The sequence below is a fragment of the Catharus ustulatus genome, chromosome 4 (genome assembly GCF_009819885.2).
Source record: "Catharus ustulatus isolate bCatUst1 chromosome 4, bCatUst1.pri.v2, whole genome shotgun sequence".
Classification (NCBI taxonomy): domain Eukaryota; kingdom Metazoa; phylum Chordata; class Aves; order Passeriformes; family Turdidae; genus Catharus; species Catharus ustulatus.
In genome coordinates, this window is record NC_046224.1 from 74,230,413 (window position 1) to 74,258,238 (window position 27,826).

The 27,826-nt window shown below is 40.3% G+C and overlaps 2 protein-coding genes across 2 annotated transcripts in view; both read right to left on the reverse strand.

The window, feature by feature from the left end:
* The window catches only part of LOC116995457 (deoxyribose-phosphate aldolase-like), a 43,318-nt gene extending 30,839 nt beyond the window's left edge, over positions 1 to 12,479 (reverse strand). Inside the window, exons 1-5 of the mRNA XM_033058200.1 lie at positions 12,397 to 12,479; positions 5,976 to 6,073; positions 3,502 to 3,649; positions 2,768 to 2,863; positions 1,119 to 1,253 (exon numbers count right to left, since the gene is read on the reverse strand). Coding sequence (XP_032914091.1) covers positions 1,119 to 1,253; positions 2,768 to 2,863; positions 3,502 to 3,649; positions 5,976 to 6,073; positions 12,397 to 12,427 — 508 coding nt within the window. The 5' untranslated portion in view covers positions 12,428 to 12,479. The remainder of the gene's footprint in view (positions 1 to 1,118; positions 1,254 to 2,767; positions 2,864 to 3,501; positions 3,650 to 5,975; positions 6,074 to 12,396) is intronic.
* A 2,487-nt stretch (positions 12,480 to 14,966) lies between these two features.
* LOC116995458 (serine/threonine kinase receptor associated protein) lies at positions 14,967 to 22,128 on the reverse strand. The gene is made up of 10 exons (XM_033058201.2): positions 21,942 to 22,128; positions 20,817 to 20,952; positions 19,990 to 20,071; positions 19,663 to 19,735; positions 18,937 to 19,033; positions 17,877 to 18,014; positions 17,389 to 17,525; positions 16,792 to 16,941; positions 16,242 to 16,307; positions 14,967 to 15,915 (listed from the first exon to the last, which is right to left on the reverse strand). Exons 1-10 carry the CDS (start codon positions 22,051 to 22,053, stop codon positions 15,848 to 15,850), a joined length of 1,059 nt encoding a protein of 352 aa, XP_032914092.1. The 5' UTR covers positions 22,054 to 22,128; the 3' UTR covers positions 14,967 to 15,847.
* Between the last annotated feature and the right edge of the window lie 5,698 nt (positions 22,129 to 27,826).

Below are 27,826 nucleotides of genomic sequence, written 5' to 3' on the forward strand. Positions count from 1 at the left end.
TAAATTGACAGGTTTCTATCACATCCAACACTGCTGTACTCCTCCCTTGTAATTTGTAACCACAAAGAGTAATTAATCTTCCATGCAGAGAAAACTAACAATGTATGTCCAGCTCATTTCAGTCAGGATCCAAACTCTCTGAATCCAATCCCTGGATTTCTCCTCTGAGTTCTCCTTCATGTAATCCTTAAATAACTAACACCAAAAGTATGGAGACTGCAAATACTACAAAAGAGGCCATAATATTACAGTAAGGAAACCAGTCCTGAAATCACAGGTGCAGAAATATGTGGGGATTTTGGTTCAATTCTAACTCTTAATTGAATGAAGACCAGAAAAAATGATCTATTACCATGATTTCTGTTATTTCTTTAAACAAGTCAGGTACCAAGGGTCCATTATAAAGTCTTCCAAGCAAATAGGATATTATGGCACTGCATTGTACAGCTAAATGGAAAATTCATTCCAAGACAATGATTTGTCTACCTTCACATGGAGATTAGTTATAGGAGCACTGTCAGCACTTAAGGCAAAGCATTCACAGTACATTAAGGATGCAATTAGAGCAAAAACCATCTTCAGCATTATTGTTCTTACTAATTAGTAGTAGTCTGCAGATGCCAGAACATCAATAATAATATGAACAGTCAATTTGTACCCTCAACTTTCAGGAAAAAGAAAACAACTAAAATACATGTTTTCATCAAGAATTGAAACACGTATATTTAAAAAGGTATCATCTACATTAGCAGCCCCTTGGGCTTTCCAACAAAACTCTCCAAATAATTAGGCTTTTACTTGCTATTTTTTTAATGCTGTACACAAAATCCTGGAAAGGCACGGAGGGAATAGACCTGAATTTTTAAACCACAAAGTCATTCTGCCTGCGCAGCCTGACACAATGTCCAACAGCATTCCTCTCAAAAAATGTAACCCTTTGCCATAAATTGATTAAATAGTTTTTATTTTGCTCAGAGCCCCAGATTATCAGTTGCTCTGAGGGGAAACACCAAATTCTTCAAGGTCTGATGGAGAGATTTGGGGAAGAGACAAAGACAGACCCTGCATGTGCATATAGAAAGGTTTAGGTTCCTTGCCAAAAGAACTTTTTTACTTACCTTCCCATTGGCCAGTCAGCACCAGACTCCTGCTGATGACAATGTCAATCTCTCGGGCACCATATTCCACTGCCAGCCTTATTTCAGCCAGTTTGGTCTCCAGAGGAGTTTGTCCAGATGGAAACCCAGCAGCCACTAGCATGAAAGGGGTGCAGGCAGAATGGAATGTGTTAAAGTTGACCATAAAATTGCAAATACTAGTAATACACCAAAAGGTTTGAATGTTATTCTTTTTTTTAAGGCTTGCCATGATTCAAAAAATCTACAGACATCTTATGCTACTCTCTCTTCATCCACAAGAAGCATTAGTTCTACCCTCAAAAAATGATCTCCAGCAAGGTAAGTGCATCTTGTGAAAAGATCTTTCACGTGCCTTGGTATTTTCCAGAACAGCCTATGTAAAAGCACAGTATCTATTGCTTTCAGTAGAACTGAGCAAACAAGGAGTGAGCTCCGATATGAAGCAATATACACGTTTTTCATTTCCTCCAAGTAAGTAGTATCTTAAGTCATAATAATGTTGTTTAATGGTTAAATCACAATATAGCAAAAACTGCTTGCAATGAGTTCTATTTAAGAGTATGTTTATGATGTTTAAGTACAAAACCCAAAGGTAACTTTGGAAATGGAAAAATAATGGCTTTGTCAGAGATTGTCTTTCTTTCTGACATTTAAATGCACTTAGTGTGTATTTTCCCCCTACACAATGACAAAAGAACAAAATACTCACATGTGCCTTAGCATTGAACACCTGATCTAATTTCAGAGTTTGCCCCTGCTTTGAGCAGAGAGCTGGACCAGATCACATCCAGGACTCCCCTCCAACCTGAATAATTCTCTATTTCTTGCTTCCTCTACATTCAGGACTTTCTGTCTGTGGTGACTGGAGAAGAGCTGACCCTGTGAGATTCTGGAAAGTCCTGAACCTGTGGCTGCTCAGCAGCAACAACCCGTGGCTGTGCACACAGCTTCCTTGGAGTCAGCCTGCAGGATGTGCTGCTTCTGGCTGGGACAGTTATCCTCACTGTAGCTGGGCTGTTTTGGATGTGTGCAGGAACCACTGCTGGTTCTACAGGGATGTTTTGGCAACTGCAGAGTAGTGCCAGCACAGAGTCAAGGCCTTTCCTTGGGAGTGCACAAAAAAGCAGCTCTTATCTGAAACCACAAACTTTCTCACTTTTACTCTTGCAATTCTCTTTTTCCCTCCATCCTGGAAATGGGCTGTGTGGCACAAAGTTGCTGGCTTGGACTAAACCTTGACACATGATTACACTTAAAAGCCAAACATGATAGGAAAAATAAACCTTTACTAGAATTTTCATCATCATCATCATCATCTACTTAGTGTATACTGATACTTGTCCAGCACTTCATCTCAATTTCTTCTGTCCAGGTGAGAAAAACACTGAGATATTTTAAAGATCTCTTTGATGAGCTTCCAGCAAAAAGACTTGGCACTCCTTGATAAGCTTGAAGTTGAAAGACAACAAAAGACTATACCAGAAGAAAATCCTCCTTCCATTCCCTTCCTTCCACCTGTTACCTTTTCACTTTACTCCCTGATACAAAAGCAAGTCCAAACTTCTGGATTTTTCCATGTATTTTATAACACCAAATTATTTAATGGGATATATTTGAATAAAGCTTACCTGAAGCCACTGGTATATTACAACCAGCAGCCTTGAGGGTGTTCACAGCATCACAGACTCTTGCAGGATACACACAGACTGCTCCAACAGTGATACCTGCAAAAGCCACAGCTCCTTTTTTCATACAGAGAATTCCACTTTCTCCGTGAGCACATGTGCATTGTCCTCACCTCCCACTCCTGTGCTCTCACAGGGATCTTAAGCACTACACCGGGGATGTCTGTTATATCCCACAAATGGTTCAGGTAATTCTCGTGCTGTTTCCTCCCTCACGTTCTTTCACATGTGCCTGGGAGCAAGTCTGCATTAGCAGGAGTCAAAACTCCAGGATTTTTATGGACACACTCACAGTTTAATGCCAACACACACATTTAGGGCATGCCTGATCAGCAAATTGCTGCAGGAGAAGCTGCACTGCCAAGCTCTGTTTTACTCGTGGAACCAGACTGGGTCCAGCAGCAACTGAGAAGTCTTTATATGAATGCAGCCCTCCTGCATTTCTAGCTAAAATGCTCTTCTCTCAAACTCAGATAATTGACCTCATAGTTATACTTCAGTCATCTGAAGAGTCCATAAATCCAAGTTTAAAAAAAGACTAATCTTTGATATTTTATGTATATGGTTTCAATCAGTGGACGACTTCAATCAGCAGACCAACGTCCCTTCTGAAAAGTGAGAAAATAATGAGGAAATGCAGACATTTCCTCTACAAAACACACCAAAAGCTACCATACCTTTATCATGCATGTCCAAGGCTTTGAGCAGATCCTCTCTGATAGGGTGCTTTGCTTTAAAACACAGCCTTTGAACATTTGAAGGAGTGTCATCGCCTGAGAGGGTGGTGAGGTCTATGCAGGTGACAGCTTTCAGCAGCCAAGCTGCCTGCAAAGGGAACAAAGCAAGGAATGGAGCATTTCTGTTTGCACTTCCAAAGCCAAACTGCCTTAGAAGATGCAGGAATCAGAAGCCTGGCTCTCACTCTGACAATGGGGAAATGTATAGGATGTAACGTGGAGGATAAGCAAATAATGGCTTTGGATAGACAGGGCTGGCAGATATCTGTTCATGTCTTCAGAAGTATCTAATGGTACAGAGAGCATCCATTTCATTTTGTGTGAATCAGAAATAAAAAAACATCTGTAATTCTGGTGAAAAAAAAAAAAAGCAAGACTTAAGTGACATAAGGTTAAAGCACTCTTTAGATGGAAATGCTTCAGAATTTTAAAAGACTTATTAATCAAAGAATGGAACAGAAGCATAACTAAAAATTTTATGGGCTTTTTTTGCTGAACAAAAATCGACCTTAAGACATTATTTTGAAATATCTGTTGAAGGTCTTCCAGAAAACACTCATTTACAGTGACGGCTTCACTCACAGCTGACTTCTCTTACAGGGCACATGTACAGGGGGAGAGTTTGCAGTGGCAATGGGGTAATGAACCATCATTGGCCCCTGTTAGTCTAAGCCTGACTTAGTCTAAACCTGACTGTTTCTGGTTCCTCCTTTCATCCTGTAATACCTGGAAAGGGGTTTTCCCTTGATATAGTTTTATGTTACTTTTATTTGGATATTTTTATCCTCTGTTTGAGGGAATTTTTATCTTCTCTCTTATGACATGAATCATAGTGATCAAGACAGATGTCGTCAGGGGGTTTCAAAAGCTGGTATAAACTTTAGGGTTTTAAAAAAGGTTTTTCAATTGGGTATTTCAGAAAACAGGCTACAGAATTTGAATCTGTGATGCTGCATACATTCAAAAGTACAGGTTCAAAATCATCTCTGCTAAGAAAACTGCACATGACTGCCCTGCAGTCACAATGTTCAAACACAGAAGATTCACTTCTGACACCCCTCAAAGTGAAACCTTGCTGCAGTGCTGGTGTGTCTACACAGGAGAAGTGTTAGGAATAAACATCTGTCCTCCAGCTGTGCTGTGGGAGTGGTACTAAATCCCTTTCTTCCCAATGAGTCTCTAAAATCAAAGCCTGTGGCCCTCTCTGTTATTTACATGGTAACCTCAGTCAAAAGAAGACTTTACTTTTACATGACTGAACCTACAGTGTTTGAGGACAGCTATGGTTATGGAGCACCACCTGGACCTTCTCACTGGTGCTATTCCCCAACTCAGAGCCACTGGACTGATAAACTTGGTATCAAATAACTTTTTATGCATAAGAAACTCTAAAGAAATGCTGAGCCATTGTCTAAACCTCCTCCATTTATCTCAATTTTTAAAATTTAATCGTAACACAAAGCACAAACTTTCAGGAAGGAAAAACAGGCAGGAAACCTTTTTTCTATCACCTTCCAGTAGCATCTTACACCTACATCAAATTATCCCCAAACTGTAGTCCCAAAATCTGAGCTCATTGTGAACACAGCTTCAGCCACTCCACAATGGCTGCACGATATCAACTATTTTGAACAAGTTTTTAAAGCATTAAGTATAATAAAATTATTATTGCTTTGTTCTGTTATGTTCCACTCTTAAGATTGATCCTTCATCATCTCCTTCCTCCTGCTCCCAGGTTTCCAGCTACTTTTGCACATAACCAGTGTGCAGAGGGGAAGCATCCCAAGCATTGTTTGCAGAACAGCTGCTTGGTGAATGGAGAAACAGTTTGTCTTTTTATATTAAAATGGACAAAAACCAACCATTTACCTATCTCAGCAGCTGAAAATCAGTTTCCCTAACATTAGTGGGCTCCTTCTCCCCACCAAATGCCACAGCCAGACAGGATTTTTGAATTTTAGCTAAAAAACTAGTTAAGCAATGAAATCACACACATTGAGAATGTTTAAGCAAAGAAAAATCATCCAGGTAGGTCAAACTTGACAGGGACCATGATCATATCTTACAGCTTTAAAATTAAAAAATAAGAAGGCAGCCTGCAGAGAAGTCTGTCTGGGAAACAGAATAAATGTGGAGGGATAGTAATATACAATTTAATCCACTCATGAATAAAGATGACTTAAATCCATTTGCAGTTTTGCCAGTCATGAGTTATAAGGTTTTTAACTTGTTTGGATAAATGCGTCACCTTATTCCATCCCATCATCATCAAATACAAATTACTAAAATAAGACATGGACAAGCACATCTTTTAAGTTTACATGTATCTTCAAAAAAATTCAATATTACAGTCTGGAGAGGGAGAGTGACTATTTTAAAAATACAGGAACAGAATGCATAAGAAGAGCACTTACTTGCCAATTACCTTTCACAGTTTTCCATTTTTTAATTTGTTCTGCATGCCTCACCACTGCAGGTCGATTCACATACACTTTTGAGATCCAGCCAAGTTCTGGGGGGAGAAACAAAGAAAGAAAAAAAAAAAATTATCTATTTCTGTGGTCTTTTAATACATGGTGTGGTACTTCAGAAAAACGTTGTAGAAAATTTGGAAGCTCTGAAGAGAGTTTTGTGCTTTCATGTCCTAAGGGCTTGTGTACTTATCACCAGCCCAAAATAACCTCAACTTCTGTTAGGGGACGATCTGTGAACGGGGCATTTCACACAGCATGTTCCATGTGCCACCAAAAGTGAATTAACTGAGTGCTGATGAGACTGAGACACTGTGCTGCCAGCCCTGCACTGAGAAGTTTATTATATGTAGTATGAAAAAAAAAAAAAAAAAAGTCCAAAACACAAACAACCTACAAAACAGCCTTCTGCCATTGCCTGGGGACTTATTTCTAGATTCCAGAATTTCCAAAGAGCAGCAGATGCTCACATGTACTAAAATAATGAAACTGTCTAGAGCCAGAAGAACCAAATATTGGCCACTGCTTAGCAAATGGTAACTGGTAAAGGAGAACTGAGGGTTCAGCTTAGTATGGTAAATCCAGAGTGTAATTCTTAATATTAGCAAACACAAACTTTTCATGAGAGTCCACAGGAAAAAGAAATTGGAATATCTTTAAAATCTCTCACATCCCAAAACATAAATAATTCTTCTAAAGACCAGCCATATAAGCATTTCATGAAAACACTCTGAAAATAACATCAACAACCATTAACCACCAATCATCAGCAAATCACCAACATCAATCATCGAATATCATTACCAGTTAAAGTCAGAATATGGACATGGGCATAGATACTAGGAGATAATAATTCTGGGTGACTGAATTTATTAAGAGCATGTCACTCTATGAATCTTCTTTACTACAGTGTTAAATTGTATTTCCCTTGAGCATATTGATTAAAAAAGAGGTTTCAAACTTAAAAAAAAAAAAAAAAGCTGGTAGATAAAGACAAAATTGGTACAAAAACTATGGCTACAACTTTCCTCCTTTTTTGCCTATCAGTAGGCACATAGGATATATTTGACAAAGTCCATGAGGGAGACAAACACACATAAATAAATAAACAGAGGAGAGACACACAAACTTTGTGCTATGATTCTTCTGTTACGTGCCAGGTGCTGAGGTAGCATCATTTAATCATAATCCCATTTATTATAATAACTTTTGAACCCTCCTGGGTGCACGGAGACCTTTCAGCCCCTTTGGAAAATACCATAAAACCAAAGGAAGCAGTTTAGATGCGGAACTCAGCTTCTCCCTCCCTAATAAGGATCCTTTCAGTAGGTCTGCTCTAACCTACTCTTTCTACATTTTTTAAGACAACCAAGAAAACCAACTAATAAATTATTTATAAAAACAATTCTTTGGGAGAATATGAAGACAGTGTCCAGTCTGTTAGGGAAAATGCAAGTTTGAGATGAAAATTTAAATGAAAGGACACAAATTTCACCCATGAGTAGGTTAATTCTTCATTAGTCATTGTTTGTAGAGGATTCAGTCTGATACAGCTGTTGTATCTACCCCACCTGACTCAGGTCTAAGCAACCTTTTTAGGATGTACAGCCCTGCACACTAGAGCAGCTTAAAGGAAATAATCAAATATAAAGCCATTTGGACAAAGGAAAAAAAAATAAAGAAGACAATTCATAATGGGTGTGGAAGGAGAGTGGAAGTGGAAATGAGCAACTACTTTTGCTTGCCCAAAGTCCCCTGGGAAAGTCACCAAATATCAGCTGATCAGCAATAGCTGACTGCACGTTCTTTGCAAATATGACAAAATCCATTGTTTGAAGCCCTTTTCACTGTCTGACACATTTTACCCTCTGTTGTCTGTGACTCAGGGCTAGTCCCAAAGCAACTCAGTAATGTCCAATATCTAACTTTTGTGCATGGAATGCAAGTGTCCCTGAAAGAACACAGAATGTGGATCTCCAAAGTTTTTTTTTTTGAGTGTGGGAATGCAAACCACAGTGCACAACACAGACAGAGAATTAAAAAAAAAAAAAAAAAAAAAAAAAAAGAAGGAATAATTTAGCAAAAAATCAGAAATCCGTCCTTTCTGTACAACTCAATGTGAGACATCATGCAGCTTACTACAGTAAAATGGTGCAATAAAAATGGCACTGCAAGGAAGGACAAAGGTTCTGGTAATATGCAGCAGCAGATGGAGGCTTCCATATAACACAGACCTTTTATTCAAGCCCATTCCTACATTAATTAAAGCAATGGGTAAGTGAAAACAAATATGTCTCAGCATAATTGTCTCTAAATAGACTTTCAAAGTTTGCCATGTGAGGTCTCATCAAATCTTTAGATCTAAGTGCCTTTATTCAGAAAAAATCACTCACAATTCCAGCTTTTTTAAAATTAAATATCAGAATAAAACCATTTTTTGAAATAGAACTGACTGCCTTTGGATTCTCCCCCTCCCTCACTCCCCCAAGCTTTATGATTTAGTATCTGGCTAAGGAAAACTATATTTAATTAGGCTCATTAACCTTGCTGTGTGAACACGTCTTTTTTTCTTTTTTTTAAATAAGTCATCTGCTAGTCATCTGCACAGTCATGTGGCTTCAGGGATAAAAGTAATTAAAGCAGTTACACTACAGCTAATTAGTCAATATTCTGTAATCACTCTTCTAGTTTACTTTTTTCTCTGAAGACATTTGAAAAAATCATATTCAATTCCTTAACAGGAAATTCATCTCCTCTCTTTGAAGAACATGAATCCAAAAATACTGAGCATTTCCTCAGAAAACAATAAATAAAACCACTTCATTAGGATAATTACATAAATATCTAAGCTTCCTAACACATTCCTCATGAAACAGACTAAGCTTTACAGAAGCTTTTAAAAAAATGTGTTGATGGCATCCCTTCAGATGGTGAAACAGAAAGCTCAAGAATGCCTGAGGCAGTAGTTTCACAAGCATTTTAAGGCAGCACTGTTCCCAAAAGAAGCTGCCCCCCTCAACTGGTTATTTCATGTTGTGTGCCAGGGACAGCATGTGTGCTCCTCTCCTACCCTGAGCACACGATAAAACGGGGAAGGGAAGTGATGAAAGCTGTTATTTTGGGAGAAGAACCATGTCCTGAGCCTTCCTGGAGAAATAAGGAGCTCAGCCTGCCACAGGCTGACCCCAGCTGGCCACACAGGGCTGAGCAGAGGCACAGAAAGGAGAGAAAAGGCTTTGGGATCAGGTCTTGTTACACTTGTCTCACCATGTAAGCTGTTCAGAGATTTGGGGGTTATCCAGCTTTGTCAAGACAGAAGTCACAGCTCTTTTTCCATAGTGACGCTTGATATGGACCAACAGATCCTTAATTTCATGTGGGTCTTCCTTTATGTGGCAGAAATTCAGTCTCCAAGTTATCAGCATCCAGGTACTCAGAGCAGGACATCAAAGCATGAGCCCTGAACCAGAAATCAGCTCTGCTGGCTCGTGCCATCAGTGAAATCCCACATGGATCACACAAAATGATCATGGCATCTTCCTCCAAAGCACTTTGGAAACCACTGGCAAGCCTTTCCTCAGGAAGGGAGATGCACAATAGCAGCAGGTCCTGCAGGTCCAAGTCCTCTTGGTCCCTCTCTTCTTCCCTGGCTTGAGACATCTCCTCACCCCAAAAACCCAGCTGTCCTCACATGGTCCTTACAACCACGAGTAAAACAGGACTCTGGTGCTTGCATAAAGGCCAAAATAAAATAGTTGCAATTAATTAATGTAATTGCTGATCTGTACCTGCTTTTCCCTCAACAAAAGAACTGGTTTGGTCACTCCACCCAGTGCCTTACTTATTTCCAAGACATCTACTTATCCTTCAAATTTTATTAAAATTACCCAGCAAATTCAAAAGGTGTTATAACAGTGAAGAGCCAGAGCTAAAACCAACTATTAATATATTAGAACAGAATTATGCTGTCTTGAAAAAGGATGTAACACTTCATTATCCAAATGCCACTTACCACCAGGCTAGCTCTCACACGTAGAAGGCTCAGAAATACCAACTATAATTAAAAATATCAATTGAAACATAATGAATGTATTCAACTAGAAGGTCTGAGCAACACAGATAGATAATGGGGGTTTTTTTTGAATCCAAGAACACTGCAAAACAACTGCAATTAATTACTTGTTACTCAAAATGCATACATATACAAGGGAAGGGAAGGGAAGGGAAGGGAAGGGAAGGGAAGGGAAGGGAAGGGAAGGGAAGGGAAGGGAAGGGAAGGGAAGGGAAGGGAAGGGAAGGGAAGGGAAGGGAAGGGAAGGGAAGGGAAGGGAAGGGAAGGGAAGGGAAGGGAAGGGAAGGGAAGGGAAGGGAAGGGAAGGGAAGGGAAGGGAAGGGAAGGGAAGGGAAGGGAAGGGAAGGGAAGGGAAGGGAAGGGAAGGGAAGGCTCCTTGTCCAGCTTCTTTATGTGACTTTTGGATGGCAAATGTATCAGTGTATGAGGCTGGAGAGCCTCTGAGTGTGCACATCAAAGTCTCTTCATCTGTGTAACAAGCACCTTTTCTTAATTCCAAGGAAACACTTTCTTTCATTAAGGTGCAGTGATGGGTATGAGAGAAGGAGATAAGGAGGGAAGAATCAAGGAATTTTACAAAAATATCTTTTTTTTTTTTAAATCACACAGGAAAGCACTGCATGCCGTGATTTGTGAAGAGTTTGGCTTGTCAGAGATAAACAAATACATCCTCTCTAAAGACAACATCAATAATGCTTCAATAATGACATTACATCACAAGCATAGAAACAGCAGATACAGAAAAGGACACAAACATTAATTTTTAAGGTAAAATATATTTTACCACTAGATGTCCCTGTTAGAAAAGTATAATTCTACACAGAGCTGTGTGGGAAACAGGGCAAATCACCTGAATTAGTGTCAAAGCTGCTGGAACAGGGTTGTGAAACCTTCAAAAGCTGAAGTGCCTAAGTCACAGGAGCAGTGAGTATTGCTAGCAACCATGACAGACAAAGGTAAGGGTTTACCCTGTTCTTTCTGAGTACTGCTAAGATCTGATAAGTGCTGTATTAAGTATGCCGCTCTGTTTCAAATACAGATTTAGTGGAGAGCAAAGGGCAGGGAGCTGCCATTCTCTCTTTAAAGCAGCCAGCATAAGGCAGATGGTAGAGTTAAACATGGTCACAGCCACACCATTCCCTTTCCTACACCTGTCCTGAACATCTAACCCAGCTCGTTTTGACCACAACTGTTTTAAACAAAGATCATGGGGAAGGGATGGCAACAAGGATCAGAACTGAGCTGACCTCACCTTCAAGTTTCTGGATTCCCCACATATCAACTAATTTTAAGCTTGAATTTATTAAGAAAAAGCATGGCACACCCTTAGTTTAAAGCAACTGGAGTGCATGTGCAGACTTTTGTGCTAGCTGATTTTCCTAACAGACTTGTTTTGTCAGTACTTTATTCGTGTTTGTTTCAGCTCTTCACATGGCTGCAATGAAACTCACCTGTCCCTACAAGCAGCCCATGAACACGGACATCAGAGAGCAATTTTGAAAGCTGCAACATTTCCACGATTTCAGTGAATGGGAACACAGCTCTCACTTGTCCATCCACAGGCTAATCATTTAAACTGCATGCTGGCTCTGTAAAGAGTGTCTGTGCTTGTCCTACTGACAGGCATATGATCCCTCAATGTCCTGAACTCTGCTCATGCCAACTTTGAGTCCTGCCTGTTCCACACCAGCTGGCCTTTGCTCCCCCTCTCCCGTGACACCCTGCGTCTCCTCTGCTTCACTGTCCACCGACTCACAATGACCAAACTGTCATTCGCACCTTAGAGGCACACGGCAGGAAGTGTCACTGCTCTAACTCATCCCACTGCTGCAGCTGGGTTTTGCTGAGGAAGCTGCAGCACCTTCCCCTTCCCCAGCAAAGAGGAGAAAGGGCAAAGGCAGCGAAAGAACGAGCAGAAGAGGCGGAGTCTCGAGTTTGCAAATCAGAGACCGGGTTAAGTGTTTTTCATCTCTTAGTGAGAAAGAGAGGAGGAAGGACTGGACAGAATGGCGTGCAGGAGAGAACCAGCTTTGCCATGCCCTACAACCTCTGACCCTGCTCACAACTCAAACCAAATCCATCCGCGACACTGCACTCGCGTTTAACCCGCACTGCCAAACCCTCCTCCCGGTTACACGTCAGAACACCCTCGGGAATCGCAGTGCTGCTCCTGTTTCGGCTTTTCAGAGGAGCCGAGGCTCCGCAGTGCCGGGAAGAGGCTGGGCCGGGCAGCGCGCACGGGGGATGCTCGGGGGATGCCCGGGGGATGCCCGGCCCCGGGAATGCCCTTACCCAGCTCGGTGCCCGGGTTCCGGCCCGCCATGGCCCCGCTGTCCGGGCTCGGCCCGGCTCCGCCCCGCAGGAAGCGGCAGGGCCGCGGCTCCGCCACGTGGGGAGCGAGCCGGGCAAGGATCGAGCCGGGCAAGGACCGCGCCCACCCTGCGGCTGCGGGGATGCTGCTGCCCTGCGGGAATGCTGCTGCCCTGCGGTACTGCGTGCAGATTCCTTCTGGGAAACACCACAATATCATACTGGCTTTCGCCTTCATGTATTAGCTTTCGCACGCTGGTATTGACTATAAATATTCGGATACAATACAAAGTATAATACTATTTAGCCGTTCATTAGTATGACATAATCTATTAGTTGAAGTACGTACCGTGAAGTTTATAGAAATAGTGGTGTGGTGAATGCATTATATTGTAGGCCTTAGCAAAAAAGCACGAAATAATGCTTCTGTGTGATTGAAAGAATGGTGGGAAACAACTATGTTGATTCCCACATTTGCTGTCCGATCTCTCCAAGAGCTAAGAAAACAGTGACAAAGCAGAGCACCAGAGAAGAATTGTAGAAGAATTTGTTAACCCCTTATCGGAGGATGTGGAATACAAGAAGAAATAAAACATATCTCACAGGATGTCGTGCAGAAAAGTTGAGTGTAAAGAAAACAAACCAAAGAGTTCCTGAAACATCAAAAACTCACAAGAATGCCTGCATGATGCACGAAGCCCATGAATATGTATGTACCTCGGTAATGTAACAGTATATAGATCACACTCTGGACTTTGCCAGTGTGCTTTTTTTGGCCAAACGCCAAGGGCACCCCAGTGCTGGATAATTTTTTTATCCCTTATTAAACTTAAAAAAAAAAATCAAATTGCAAATCTGGGGAAAAAAACACCAAGTCTCATGAAAAATAAATTGTACATTGTTAATATTGACGTTTAGGTGAAACAGTGTCCAGCTTTAGTCCTATTTGCTCAGTGCTAACAAAGAAACCCCACACTCACAACGGCATTGAGTAAAGCAGGAAAGGGTCATAGCTCTGAAACCTGAGGACACTTTTTTGCTTTTGCCATACCAAAACTGCATGTGTGCTTTGAGAAGCAATGGTTTGAAAGACAGCAGTCACTCCAGAAGAATACACCATTTGCACTGTGTTCTTTAGGACCTGTCGAAGCAGTCTACAAATTATAAGCTTTCAAGTACTTGTGGTGGTGCATCCTCCTCCTCCGCCTTTTCCAGGCCACACTGTCATCTAAGAAATACTTGTGATGCCTTGGCCTTGACAAACAGCACCGGGCTCAGCTCCTCTTGAGCTCATCAGAAACACTGTCTGCTGCCAGTGTCCTTCCTGCTGTCTAGTGAGCTCTTGTTTTCTTTATGAACAGCCTTGGAAATTATTTTTCATGCCTGAATGGTATAACATCCCTGTTCCCACACTTTGGAGCAAAGTGCTGACCATAACTGTGTCTGGGATGAAACACTGTTACCTTGGATGTCTAAATTAGGCTTGGAAGGAAGGTTAAATCCTAAATTAGGTTAAATGCTGTAAAGTGTTATTCCTCTGTTAAATTGTTACAGTAAAGTTCTGAGTTAAGTGAGGTGTGAGTTAAGTGTTGTTCCTCTGTAGAACTGTTAGGTTTAAGGTAGAAGTTAACGGTACTGTTAGGTTTGAGTGCTGTTAAGCTTTTAGGCCTTATTCCTTTTTATCATTGCCCTAACTATACACACACATCCCTCTAGACAGTTCTCTGTTAATTTCTGTTTTGTTTGCCTGGACTTTGTTTGGCTTTACTGTTTGTTTCTGCCTGGCATGCCTTAACTGTCTAAGTAGCAGAGTGAATCTTGCCAATGAACTTTGTGGCTGTGTCACTTAATATTAAATCTGTGTTTTGCTGGTAGCCCTTCCTGGTGATTTTTCAAACACTTGTTCATAACAGTACTTCAGTTTTATTGTTTTTTTCTTTTAATTCCTTCCAGTACTTTAGTAGCTGTTATTACATATTAGGTTTTTAGGATTATTAGCTGTTTCACTTTTATGCATCCCAGAGAATAAAAGCTGTAAATGCAGAATGAGGGACACTGTTTTCTGGTGAACTTGGCAACAACTAGATTAACAGCTGAACTTGATGGTAAAGGGTTTTTTTTCCCAGCTAAACGATTCTGAGATTCTATTCCAGACATCTCTATGAAATGCTATGGAGCCTACTGCAAATCTGGAATAAAACCCACAGCATGCAACAAGTTTCACCATGGGGTGAGGTGTTCCAAGTTCCTCATTTTAAATGCATCCAATTTGTAAAATTAAATTTTTATGCTCAAGTACTAGAGATGGAGCCTTTCTGGAATAACCAAGACTGAATCATGTACCTGTAAATCAGAGTTGCTTGTTTTTAGAGTAAAATTCAAATAGGTAATTGCAAATAGGTATAGTCTGCAAAAACAGGACAGTAAGGACAAGTATGAATATGAAAAAATAAAAACGTGTGTGAATAAATATACCTCTAACTTTCTTCTAACCGCACAGAATGCATTATGTAAAGCTTTCAGCATAACATTAAAGGAAATGACAAGTGGAAGAATGGCAATTATTTTCTTTAATGAAGAAAATATGATTTATAACTTTGAAAGGGTAACTTTTTTATCCAGTCTGGAGGACTAAACCCAAGCTTTACACAGATTTGCAGCCAGCCTCTGATATTTTCATGTACAACCAAATACTTCAGGCAGAACGTTTAATTTAGGAATTTTCACTGTTTTTCTTTTTAAAGACTCATGTTTACATTCCAAACTTTAAAGAATAAAAAAGATACAAAGCTTACAGATCAAAGAACTTGCCACCCTCTGTACCAACACTAAAACATTCTTTTGCTTTCTCTCTCTACAGTACAAACCCAAGATGCCAAGGATTACGTGATTAATGCGGTTGCTTTTCCATTTCATGAACCCAACGCTCAGAAGTAACGTACGAGTTTGGAGAGGCATTTTATTTAGACAACTGAAAACAGTTAAACATTCAGAAGCAGCATACAATGAAACAAAACCCGAACCAAATACTTTTAAGTACATAATCCCTTCTTTTCAACTAGAGCCAATTTTTCCAACTTTCAAGAAGAAAAAAAAAAAGGTAAAAGCCATTGTATCTCTTCTTCGTAATAATGAAAACACACTACAATGAGTCTAATTGAGATTGGAGAGACTGGATCTTGGCTTGCACACTTCTTTGAAAAGACAGTAGGCAGTTATGCCAAAAAGCCAGCAGAACTCTACTACTTGTCTTTTGGGTTTTTATTTGGATGCTCAGTTCTCTTACAGACAACACCTAGCCAGTTCCACCGCATTCTCATCAATTAGTGCCCATCTTTGCCCCACGCAGGGAGCGCTCTCTGCAAGGCTGCTGTCTGTCACTGTCACTTGATTTAGTCTTGCATGTCCGTGTGCCACGTAACAGCTGCAGTAATCAGGCTTTCACTTCAGGAGTTGAGCTGTACACTGTATCTGAGTTTTCAGAGGCAATCTCTTCTGCAACTAAAAAGAAAGGGTGTTAGTTAACTTCACTTTAGATATATAAAACAAAGAAATGTTGCAGGGATTGCTTAAACCAGTTCAGTTTGTTTTCCCATTCGACCTGATACAGCTGTTCTACCCCATCTGTTCTGTCTGCACAGCTCTGTCCCCAGTCTGACACCTACCACATAATCAATGTCAGGCAAATGCATTCAAAGATCTTTTGAAAAGAGTGAAAAATACTAGTAAGCACTTGAGGGAAAGCACTTCTTCCATTCTAAGGAATGCTATCATCTTGGCTATCTTTTAACAGTGAGGCAGTCGAAGTTGTCAGTTCAGTTCATTACCTATTTCCTCCTCTGCAGTTCCTGGAAGGGTAGTCCTTGCTTTTGCTGCTTCTGCATTCTCCTCTTCTGTAGAGAAAGAGTAAAAAAAACAAACAGTCAATACCTTCAGTTCCACCCACCCACCTTAATTTAAAAATTTAAAAAAATAATTTCCATGAAATTCAGTGTTGAGGAGAAACACTCGAGCAAGCAATTCTATTAATGAATATCCACGTGTAGTTATTGCTTCATGCTCTCCAAGCTGAAAGAACCAGAGTACAATATAAAATAAAACTATCATCCACTATCGTCCACACTTTCTAGAGTCTCTCCTTCAGAATTATACAAGTGGCATCACGTATTTCTTGCTCTTTAACATAAAAATACACCAGACTCTTGGCTTAAATATCTACAAAGTGTCTATATTCAAAAAGCTTACAGGTATGCTATTAATTGCTTATGTGACAGCTATAAAAACACATCCTTCAGTCTCACAGATATGACCAGAAACCCTCAGAAGACACGAGTTACAGCAGTTGCCAAGTTTCACCAGGACCAAGCAGGCACTTACCAGGAACTACACACTTCCAAAGGCCATAGGTCTTCCCTACTGTTGTCTGCCACAGCCTTAGCGTGCCATCCTCAGAGCCGCTTGCATATAACTCTCCATCGGGGCTAAATCGCACGCAGTGAATGGGACCAAAGTGCCCTTTGTAAGATTCTGAAAGAACAAGCAACACCATCAATTTCAAATTTCAGCCAACAACTGAAATATAAGTACAAGCCCAACAGTTTCTGATACAAACAATTTTAAATGAGGACTGGATCAGTAAGAAAATTTGGTGAACATGTAATATTTTTCATAAAATCTTGTAACTGACATATCTCATGAACGGTATGACAATTTAATATACAGCTATTATAGAAATACAGAATGAGAATTTTTTTTAAATAGGTACAGAATTGTTGAATGGATGTTTAAATTAGTTCTAGAATATTAGGTGTATTAAGATAGCTAGAAATATTTAACTTATTATAAACCTTTTCATCATCCTCTTGCACAGCATGCTATGCTAAGACCTCATTAGAGTACAACAGTTTCATTTACTGGCCGTTATTTTATTAATACCTATTTCAGAATCCTTTATGATATAGGAGACAAACATACCTAATTCTTCTCCTGTATTATAGTCATATTTATAGAGTTTAAAATCTTCACCACCTGCAACCAAACATTCTTTCGCAGGGTGAAGTGATGCAGAATTGATTGTAGCAGGTGCTTCAAATGATTTAATTTGCTCTAGACTGAGGGAGAAAAGTTTGTTAATAAAGTTCATTTTAAAAAAATCCTGAGAGCAAAGAGAACTGTGATTCTACTAATCTCAACTGCATTTGCCAGAAATACAGTACAATCCCACCAAGTTTCTGAAACAAGTTTTGATACTTGCAAATCATGCTTGTCAAGTTAGAAATGAGTTTACAATAAGCAAAACAAAAGCTCACACAGAACCACTTACTGGAATATGTTTAAGCATGTAACTTCCTTTCTTGAAACATTACAGAGATGCCAGTTTTGACAGCTTGGTAATTTTGGCCTTGTACAGCCAGTTTTTACCCCCAAGAAGCCACCTGTGAAAACTGGAGTTGTGCACTCACGTTTCTGCACTATGAAAAGCAATAGTCTTCCCATAGGTTATCACCAATATCTGTCCTTCTGGAACATACTCCATGCTGCTCACTGACATTGCCACATTTAGTGACTTCACCTCAGTCATGGTACTCCGGTCCCAGAGGCTTAAAAGGAAACAAAAAGGGAAAAAAAGACTCTCAGACGACTTCTGTAAATCAAACACTTCCCACCTCACATCCATGGCAAGACCTGGAGCAAAAAAGGCACCCATCAAGGAATGTGGTTTGACTCCACTTCAGATCTCCAGTGGCTTTACCTGCCTTCTCACCTAGGCCAAGCTTAACACATAGCCCTTTTTTAAAAATACTGCTGCCTTTGCAGCTAAATGCCACAACATAAAATGGTATATACACACCATTTAACTACTCAGTGATTCTCTTGGAAATTAAAAATCTTGTTTAATTCTCCTAAGCAACAGATCTCAAAGCAAGGCTTGAATATTCCATTCTGTCTTTTTACTTCAAAAGATGAAGAGGTACTAATCCCAATTTACAGAAGTACATTAAACATAATATAGTTTTCTACCTAGCAGTGCAAAAGATATCTAAACAGAAATTAAATTGTGCTGCTATGACAAATAAAAATCTTTACTCATTAGCTGACTGCAGCATTTCCATTCCTGCAATTTGGAGAAAAACAAACAGGACTTGGCACTTGCCTATCTTGAATGCTAGGAAACTGAAGAAGACAAAGCAACAATAGGTCAGGACAGTGTCCATGCATGTGACCTCATCAATAAATTAATCTTCTTCAGGATTACAGAAGGCATAAATTTATTCTAAGCAGTTCTTAAAGACCACCTCTTCTTATCAGGGAGAACCCATCTATGAAGAGCACATGTTTATGGGGAAATTAGAACTATTAGCAAAATGATCGCTGACAGCAGAACAGAGCTGCATCAGGCATGCAGCTACAACAATCTAGGATCAGGTAACTTGTGCTACTTATATCCCTTACCAAAATAACATAACTATATACTCACACAGAGCATGACAATAAAGAAAACTCAAAGTTACTTTTTCTTACCGGACAGTTTTATCATCAGCTGAAAGAATCTGTTTGTCATCACTGCTCCATAAAGCCTTTTTTATGCCAGAAGTATGTCCACTGACAACATCAGGTTCTTAAAATAAAGACAAATATTTTAATACATGTAGTAAAATGAAATAATGGCATGAAGCAGTTCAGGGCCTTCCTTAAGTTACACAGATTTCCATCTACTAGAGACTGTAGAATTACTTCAAGCACTTAGGACTTGATTTGTAGATCTTATTCCAGGAACAGGATAAATGCAAACTGGGTATCTGATTGCCTAGCTTACTAGGTGAACATCAATGTTCTCTGGTCTCCTATCAGCCATCAAGAGTTCAGTATCAACATGAATTTAAACACACAGTTAAACACAATTTAAACTTCACACATATGTGGAGTCTTTTTTTTTTCTTTCAGATGATTAAATTTGAATTAATTAGGCCAATTTTGAGTGTGTCTGCACTGAATTGAAACATGCTCTGCTTGATGCCTCATTCCTGGAAGTGCTCAAGACCAGGTTTGATGGGGCTTTAATCAAGTTGGTCCAGCAGTCCACAGAAGAGGGTTTGAACCAAGTGATCTTTAGAGGCCTTTCCAACCCAAGCAATTCTGTGGCCCTTTGTTTTTTGTGATTCACAACAGAAAGTAACCCCTTAAATTCAGAGCCTATATTTGCCTTTAAAGAAGTTCTCTAAGAACCAGTTTTAAAAGTAGACTCACCTGCTTCTGGCTTGCTCAAGTCATAGATACGCAAGAGCTTATCTTGTCCACCTGTTAACAGATAATTGCTATCCTGAAACAAAAGTTATAGAAAGTCAACTCTAGTTGAACCAAAATACAGCCTTTGTGAGTTAAAATCACAGCTTCTTCCCTCAGCCAACCTCTAACACACTTCCTACATTTACCCTACAATCTTAAAAACGAGCAGCAGTGTTTTAGATTATTTACCTGTTAAGATATACAATAAAAAAGCAAAAAAGTAACTAATAGCAAAACATACTCAAGAGCTTATTTCCCCAGTGAATAAGGTATAAAGGTTTCTCATACCTGTGTAAAATCCACACTTTTGACAATGTGTTTGTGAGCCAGTGTGATCAGTTCATCGCCTGACACAGCATCCCACACTTTGCTAAACAGCAAGAGGAAACAGCCATGTTTTAGAAGCACCGGGACAAATCAACATGGACAGCCAGATGAATTTGTAAGTAATCTTTCCTGATGTTACGACAACATTTTATCCTAAGCACTACATTCTTGTAAGTTGTAACCCAGTTAGTCAATAAGAATATTTTATATATTTTTACTAGAGCTTTTTTTGGACTATCCCACCACATTCCTTTATGTTCTTCTTCAGGACCATGCAAATTAATTGACATTTTAGTTTGAAGACAAAGGTGGCTGTTCTCTGTCTGCAACTTCATGAATAGAATTTGCCCTCTACTAACAAGATTCAACTTGCAAAATATTCGTTAATACTGCAAACAGCACAAACGAACAACAAAAAACATCGAAGAACTAATTCACTAGAAGTTTCTTGTAATAAGAAGAGGCTAACTGCTAAAAGAAAAATAAAAGTCCTTCTCTCAACTCTGCTATAACTACAGTGGCAGAGATGAGAGCTGCATAGAAAAGTTAAGGAAAAGTAAACCAGTAGTTAAGCACATCAAGAAACAATTGTAGTTGTTCACCATGACAGAATTAACTGTAGCTGCTTTCAAGAAGGTAAAAGTCTAAGTTTCAATTTCGCTAGCCAAAAATAACTAAGAGTAACTAAAGGGAAACAAATGAATCAGTAATTTAGCAGAGCTATGTTGTCACCAAAGAGTTACAGAATAAAATCAAAATACAGAGCATGAAGACAGTTCAGCACTTACGCTGTAAAATCTGCTGCTGCTGTGGCTGCTTTAGTGGCATCCGTGTTCAGGGTGGCACCCCAAACAGCACCTTTATGACCCAGAAACGTGCCAATCCAGTCTCCTGTGTCTCCCTGGCGCAGCATAGGCTTGCCATCTTCACCGGAAAAAGACAAAATTCAGGCAACACGGGAAAAGAAGGAAACAGGTTTTTAAAAGAAGAAACATTCCCTTGCACCCTTGTGGAAATACCCCATACTTCAGAAAGCCAGTCTTTGCAGAGGGGTTTAGTAGAGTTCAGATGTGCAGCTATACTTGCTGCATGCATCTAAACTGTAATAATATTCACATGCTACTGCAAATGAGATAAAAGTTTCCTAGTAAAAGTCTGTAACTGAAAGATAGAAGGAAAGTAGAAAGGAAGATTTCATTTGGTTTTATTTTCACTAAAGCATTCTTCTGGCAGGACACATTTAGTTTACTCTTTTTTACTTTCTAACAATATTATAAGGTCATCCGAGACAAGTCTCATGGTTGCAGTGAGATAAGATTAAAATAAAAAAAAAGAAGTAGTAATAGAAAGCCTTTGCCATCATCAGTATTTTCTGGAAGGCTATCAAAGAGTTGTTCATACAAGATGTAGAGCTTATCTGGAAGCATTTCAAGGCATAAAGGAATGCTCTTTAAAACTTATGCATGCAAAATACTAAAATATACATGTCCGAAGACAAAATGCCATTCCCACAGTGAGCAAAGAGACACCATCACACCGTGTCCAGCAAGGCAAGGCAGCTGCCCTGGTCAAACCGGACTCGCTTTAAATGCACAGCCCATGTGCACAAGCGGTGGGAACAGAAGTTCTACAAACAAACCATCCTGGACACCTCCCACCCCTGCACGGCCGCGGTCCCAGCCGGGCTCCGCTAGCCCCGGGCCAGCCCGGCAGGGAAGCAGCGGGACAGAGAGGCGGCTGTCCACTCCCTCCGGCACTGCGGAGCGCAGCGAGGCGGTGTCAGCACCCCGAGCGGCCGGGACACGGCCGAGACACGCACGGACAGCGCCCGGGGCGGCGATGCGCGGCCTACGAGCGCCGGGGCTGCCCCGCGCCCAGCCCGACCCCGAACAAAGCGTCCCCGTCCCGCTCACCCTTGCAGGCGCTGATGAGGAAATATCCGTAGGGGGTGACGCCGCTGAAGGCCAGGTCCACCACGGGCCGCGTGTGGCCGGAGCAGGTGAGCGGGGTCTGCCTCATGGCCATGGCGGCGGCGGGGCCTGGGCAGGGCACGAGTCCGGCGGCCCGGGGAGCGGCGGCGGCGGCGGCGGGGGAAGTGACGGGCAGGAAGCGCTTCCCGGCGGACGCGCGTCACGGCGGGGGCCGGCCCGCGGTGTGGGTGGGCGTGTGTCCGCCTCCCTGTGCTGGGCATCCTTCATCCCGCCTCGTGAAGGAACAGCCGTGACATCCCATCCCATTCGGTCACCATCCCACTCCCTGGGGCAAGAGTGAGGTCCTGGCCATGCTGGTCATCCTTCATCCCGCTCCGTGAGGGAGCAGCCACCTTCTTCCCAATCCATCCATCCATCCATCCATCCATCCATCCATCCATCCATCCATCCATCCATCCACACTCAGCCCCGGGGATGCAGCCAAGGTCCTTCAGTGCCCTGCTCTAAACCAGCAGTGACTCCTGCCCAAAGGCAATCCCGCTTTTCCTGCAGGGCCAGCTCCCCTCAGGCTCCCTGTGGGGCCTGATCGTCCTTTCCAGCTGGGAAGGCCGTGGGAAAGCCCTGCAGAATGTGGAGATTTCAGGGATGCACAGCAGCACCGCCCGTTTGGGCATTTTGATGCCAAGGACAACCTGGCAGTGGTGTCTGGACTCACCCTCAGAAGCGTCTGAGGGTGGCACTTGGAAAAGTGTCACTGCTCTTAAAGATGAGGGGAGTGCTGTTTCTCTTAACTAAGAATCAGAATGATTGGCAGTTGCTCATCCTTTTCTCTTCAACCTTGCAAATAGGAAAAGTATTTAAATCGTTAACCGAAATTGAAGTTGGAGCTAACCGCAGACTTCCACAGCTTTTTTATTTACAGGATAGACACCATGTTTCACATTCTTCTGGTATTTAATTTCTCACCCCAGGGTTCTGAGAAGTAGCTCCTAAGGATTTTGTAACTTCGTGACTCATTTTCAGGCATACTGACACTGTATCATAGATCAACAGTTTTTCCATTCAAAGCCACGGGTCACCACATGGACCTTCCCAGTTTAAGATTTTATGGATTATTTCCAAACAAAAATTTACTACTTCTAAATGTACATTTTTCAAAAATTTTATCTAAGCAAATGGCTATGTCTTCTTGCTAGAAATGGTGTTTGGGTTTACATTTTAAAAAACTCTTCTGATAACCAATGTTGTCAACTTTTTCAGTGGAAATAAAATGATGCTAAGGGTCAGTACAAAGAAAAACTTTGCATTAAGTTTAAATGGCCTACTTAGAATTCAAGGTTGAGAAACAGAAAGAATGGAAAGATTGTGTTTGGGGACGTTTACTTTTAATGATTTCATAGCTTTGATTGATTTTGTCTTATATTAAATGGAGCCTGATTTTCCACCTGTACAAAGCTTGTGACATCCACTTCCAAACACACAAAATCCATAACGGGCAGAGAAAGGCAAAAATATTTCAAATTTGCCAGTAAGTAGCTGAAAATCAGAAAAGGAGGGGAAAACAATGGAGGTGTGAAACCTATAAAATCTAGACATCCCACTAGGCCAAGCAGAACTATAGGATATGGGAAAATACAACTAAGGACATATGGAACGAATTCTGAAAAGAAACCTGTCTACATTTTTTTCTTAAATGTGCTTTTCTGGAAGTCTCCAAAGTTGGTGCTAGGCCTAACTCAGGATTCAATCAGACTTTAGCAGTGGTCTCAGACTTTCCCCCTGGTAGCAGCTCCATTGAAGTAGTTTATTCCCCACATTCTGAAAATATTTGCTTTAAAAATACACTAATTCAGTGCCCTCAGAGGGGACAACACTCTGTAGCTGCTTTGCTTAATACTGAACTTTTAGAGGAGGTAGGAACTGTGAAATAGGCTTCAGTTTTTCAAGAAAGTCTAGACACAGTACAAGAAAAAGAAGGAAAGATGAAAAAAAGTGTTACTTACAAGTGGAAGTCTAACAAGCTTAAAATAATAATTAAAAAAAAGAGGTGGTACTGAGTTTTATTGTTTTAAATGGGATGGTTATATATCATATTCCAGTGATTGAATTCTCTCAGAAATGTTGCTGACAATCAATAAACATTGTGATTCTGGTGTTATGATTACAATGAATAATGCAGAGTCAATTAAGGAGATGTGTTAATTATACATATTTACATTTCCAGAGACTGCTTTCTTCTCTTGTAGATATCACAGTTGGATATACATTGTCTTACCACTGAGTGGAGCTCCTTACTTATTTATTAGTAAAGTAAAGCTCTAACAGAGCTCCTTTTGTGAGGTGATGGTTATTTCAGCTTGTGTGGCAGCTGTGTGGACACAGAACTCAAGAAGTTACTAAATGCTTAATTCTCTAAAATTAATTAGCTAAATAGGTAAATGGAAACCTCCAAGACATAGCAGCAGGGCAGCCCCTTTGTTAGCAGATCTCAAATGTGAGTTACTTTAATGAATAGCAAATTCAGTGTAGTCTGTGGGCATATTGATGTTCTCTACCTCTTGTTTTGTTTTTGGTTTAGTTTAGTTTTGGTTTTGTTTTTAGAAATGCCCTATACTAATCTGTATAGCTAATTTTGGGGGCAAAAAAAAAGACAGAAAAAGGACTTGCTGTTTGCTGAAGGATGATGTGTTACAGATGCTGCATGCAGATCTGTGAGAGAAATTGCAGAGCGTGTTGCTGGGTTTCCACCAGGGGGATAATTAAAAATGAGTGCCAGCCTTGAGCAGTCAATTATCACTGGGTAACAAGATGAAAGATAAAAGGCAGATGTAATCATATTTCACAAATAACACATCAGTGTGCCTCTAGTCCTTTCGACATCAGCTTTTCACAGCAAGTTACCATATTTTTCTAGTTTCCTGCAGCTTCTTTTTACATTTCTCTAGGGAATGTGAGTGCTGGACCACAGACTCTCTTCTGGTGGGTGTCCATGGTAGGGGACAGGATAGTCTAATGCAGTGTATCCTGAGAACATTTGGATAGAAACTGAGGATCCATTTCCTTTTCTTGGATAGTGCAAGTTTGGTAGTGCAGTTAATGTGTGTGATACAGGCCAAGGGGCTTAGACAGAGAAATGGGATGTAGGAGGAATAGGGAGGAGTATGAAGAGGAGTTTGAGACAGCAACAAGGAGCAAAAGTGGTTTAGCAGGAGACATGGAAGCTAGATAGTGGGGAAAATGAGAGATTTATCATTTGTGTACCTCACACTTGCATTTGTACCTTTTTTCCTGTCTCTTCTGGTGAGGTCACGCACAAGATCACTTCTTTAACTACCATGTTAGTGCCAGGATCTCAAAATTATTTGCTCTTAAGAGAAGAACATTGTTCCTAACATTGTCATGAGCCTTTCCATCTGTCTGGAGGGCAGGGATCCAGCACATTCAGAGCATGCATCAACCACAGAATGATAAAACCAATAAGGGATATTTTAAATTGTTTTATTTTTGCCACAATAGCTTCTCTGTTCCTTAGTCTTCAGGTCCCTTTCTGTCTTTTGAGAGGTAAAAGTGGGTACTTTTGGCCAGATAGAGAGGAGAGATGAAAAGGAAATGATTCCCCAGTTTCTATCCAAATGCCTTCAGAGTATATTGTTGCTAAAGGTGACCCTCAGGAAATAAAGGAATGTAAAGTGAAAATATATGTAATATTGTTTGGCTGCCTCTTTTCAAGCCTCATATTGGACCCAGTTGATATCTGAGGCTAGATAAATAAACGTTCACCTCTGCAGAAAGAATTTCAAGTAATAATAAAAACAGATCCAATTGTAAAGCTCTGCTAAAGGAGAATTAAAATTGCCTGTCAGTTTACTTGCTTTCCAGGAAACAGCTTAGCAAAATTCTTATTCTCTAAGGATCATCACAGCTGTAATACCTCTCTGAGAGCTTACTGTACTGTAAGAAACAGCAAGACAAATGTACAGGAACAAGCTTTAGCTGAGCTGGTTCATAATCGTAGGCTGCTTTGATGTTTTCACTTGGAAGATGTTTTTCACAATGCAAGAAGTTGATACTTGCTGTTCTAAAAGACTAATTCACACATCAGCCTCTGAAAATCAGCCATAGCAGCCAGTCCTACTGTCCTAGGAGCACTTGAACTGATCTGACATGGAAAGGACATTGGGATCTTTCCTGTTCTTAGGGGTAAAAGCTTTGCTGAGACAGAACCTAATCCAGGTAACATCAGTCAGGATTGTTGATAAGCCTTTTCTAATCACTTTTTGAGCAATCCTGTAGATTTTCTTCAGATTCTGGGTGTTTTTTGCCAGTCACTTGCAAGTGTAGTTTTTGTACCAATAATGTCAGTGATGTGAAATAGTCTAATTTCGAATGAATAATACTGAGTTTATAACTTGACTGTGAGCCTCTCTTCACCAGGCAACGTGATTATTTGCTGTTTTATGAGAGCAAGTCTGGCACTGCAGAGAACACAATAATGTTGTTCTACTACTACTTGCACAATAATTTAATTTAAAAAAAAAAAATTTTTTTTTCATGATGGAAATTACTGTGTACTAGACTGTGTGTCCCTTTTAGGGCACTCCAGAAAAATAGGTGACCTTGAAAATAGAGGATAGCAAGAAAAAGATAAGAATAAGAAAGACTATTCATATGTGGCATATATTTGTGTTATTTGGAAAAAAATACTAGATTCTATAAAATTTATCAGCATAAACAGGAATTCATATCATTCTCTCTGGCCATAAAAATCTCAACTTTTAAAGAAATATTGTTGCTCTTCTGAGATTTGGGAATATAAAACAACTTTAAGCTACATTTGTCTCTGGACTGAATCCACCAATGTCATCACTATTAGATCATGGATTAATTTGGCTCGTGGTATTATGCTTGGAATAACTACAGTGTGGGGTTTTGGTCTTTTGCCATGATCAAACTTTGAAAGAAATTAAGAACACTGATGGTGGAAGATGATGGCCATGCTTCTACACACAGGAGACAAAAGACAAAGATTTACAAAGGGCATTTTTTATTATTACTGAGATTCTAGGGAACAAAGATTATTGTCCCAAGATGCATAACAATTATATAACTGCAAGGAACTGAAAATAATTAATGGTGGAGTGAGTCAAAAAGATAGGAAGTACCCTCATTACTCTTGAATAGAACTTTACTCACAATGCTTATACAAATATTTGGAAAATTCATTAGTGCGGTGAAGTTATTTGCCAGTTGGGTTTCTGTGAAACTTTCCCATTTGGTACTGCACATCCACATCACTATGATATGTAAAATATAGACTAGGATTCCCAAAAGCGCATTTCATGTTTCTTTCCTTTTGTTTCTTGATGATGACACAGGAACAGCTTGACAAGGTGGAGGGAGGCTTTAGTTCATCTCACAGCCATGACAGAATCCAGCCTGTACTAGTGATCAGTCACCCAGGTTTTATATAGCATTTAATACAGATACAGAAATAGTTCGTATTACTGAGCAGTTTAGGTTTGGGCTAGAAGTGGTTGGGTAAAAATAGAAGAAGAAATAATCTGTGAACAGCCCTACTAATTTATTCCAGGTGAAAATACCATCTTTGCTTCTGCTTAGAGGTTCATCAGCTGACTGAGCATGAAGCAGGGAAAAATCAACAAGTTCTCAAGATAGCTTCACACCCATCAAGAGCCTTTGAAGTTTAACAACAGAGCTTGACTCTAAGGGCACACTTGGTAAGAAAAAGTCATTAAGCAGTTAATCTTAGACCTTATCTCAAATACTCCATTTCTATGGAAACTGAGTACATGGCTCTGAACAGGAGCATATCCTAGGAATTCATTGTGAGAGTTTTGGAGCAGAGA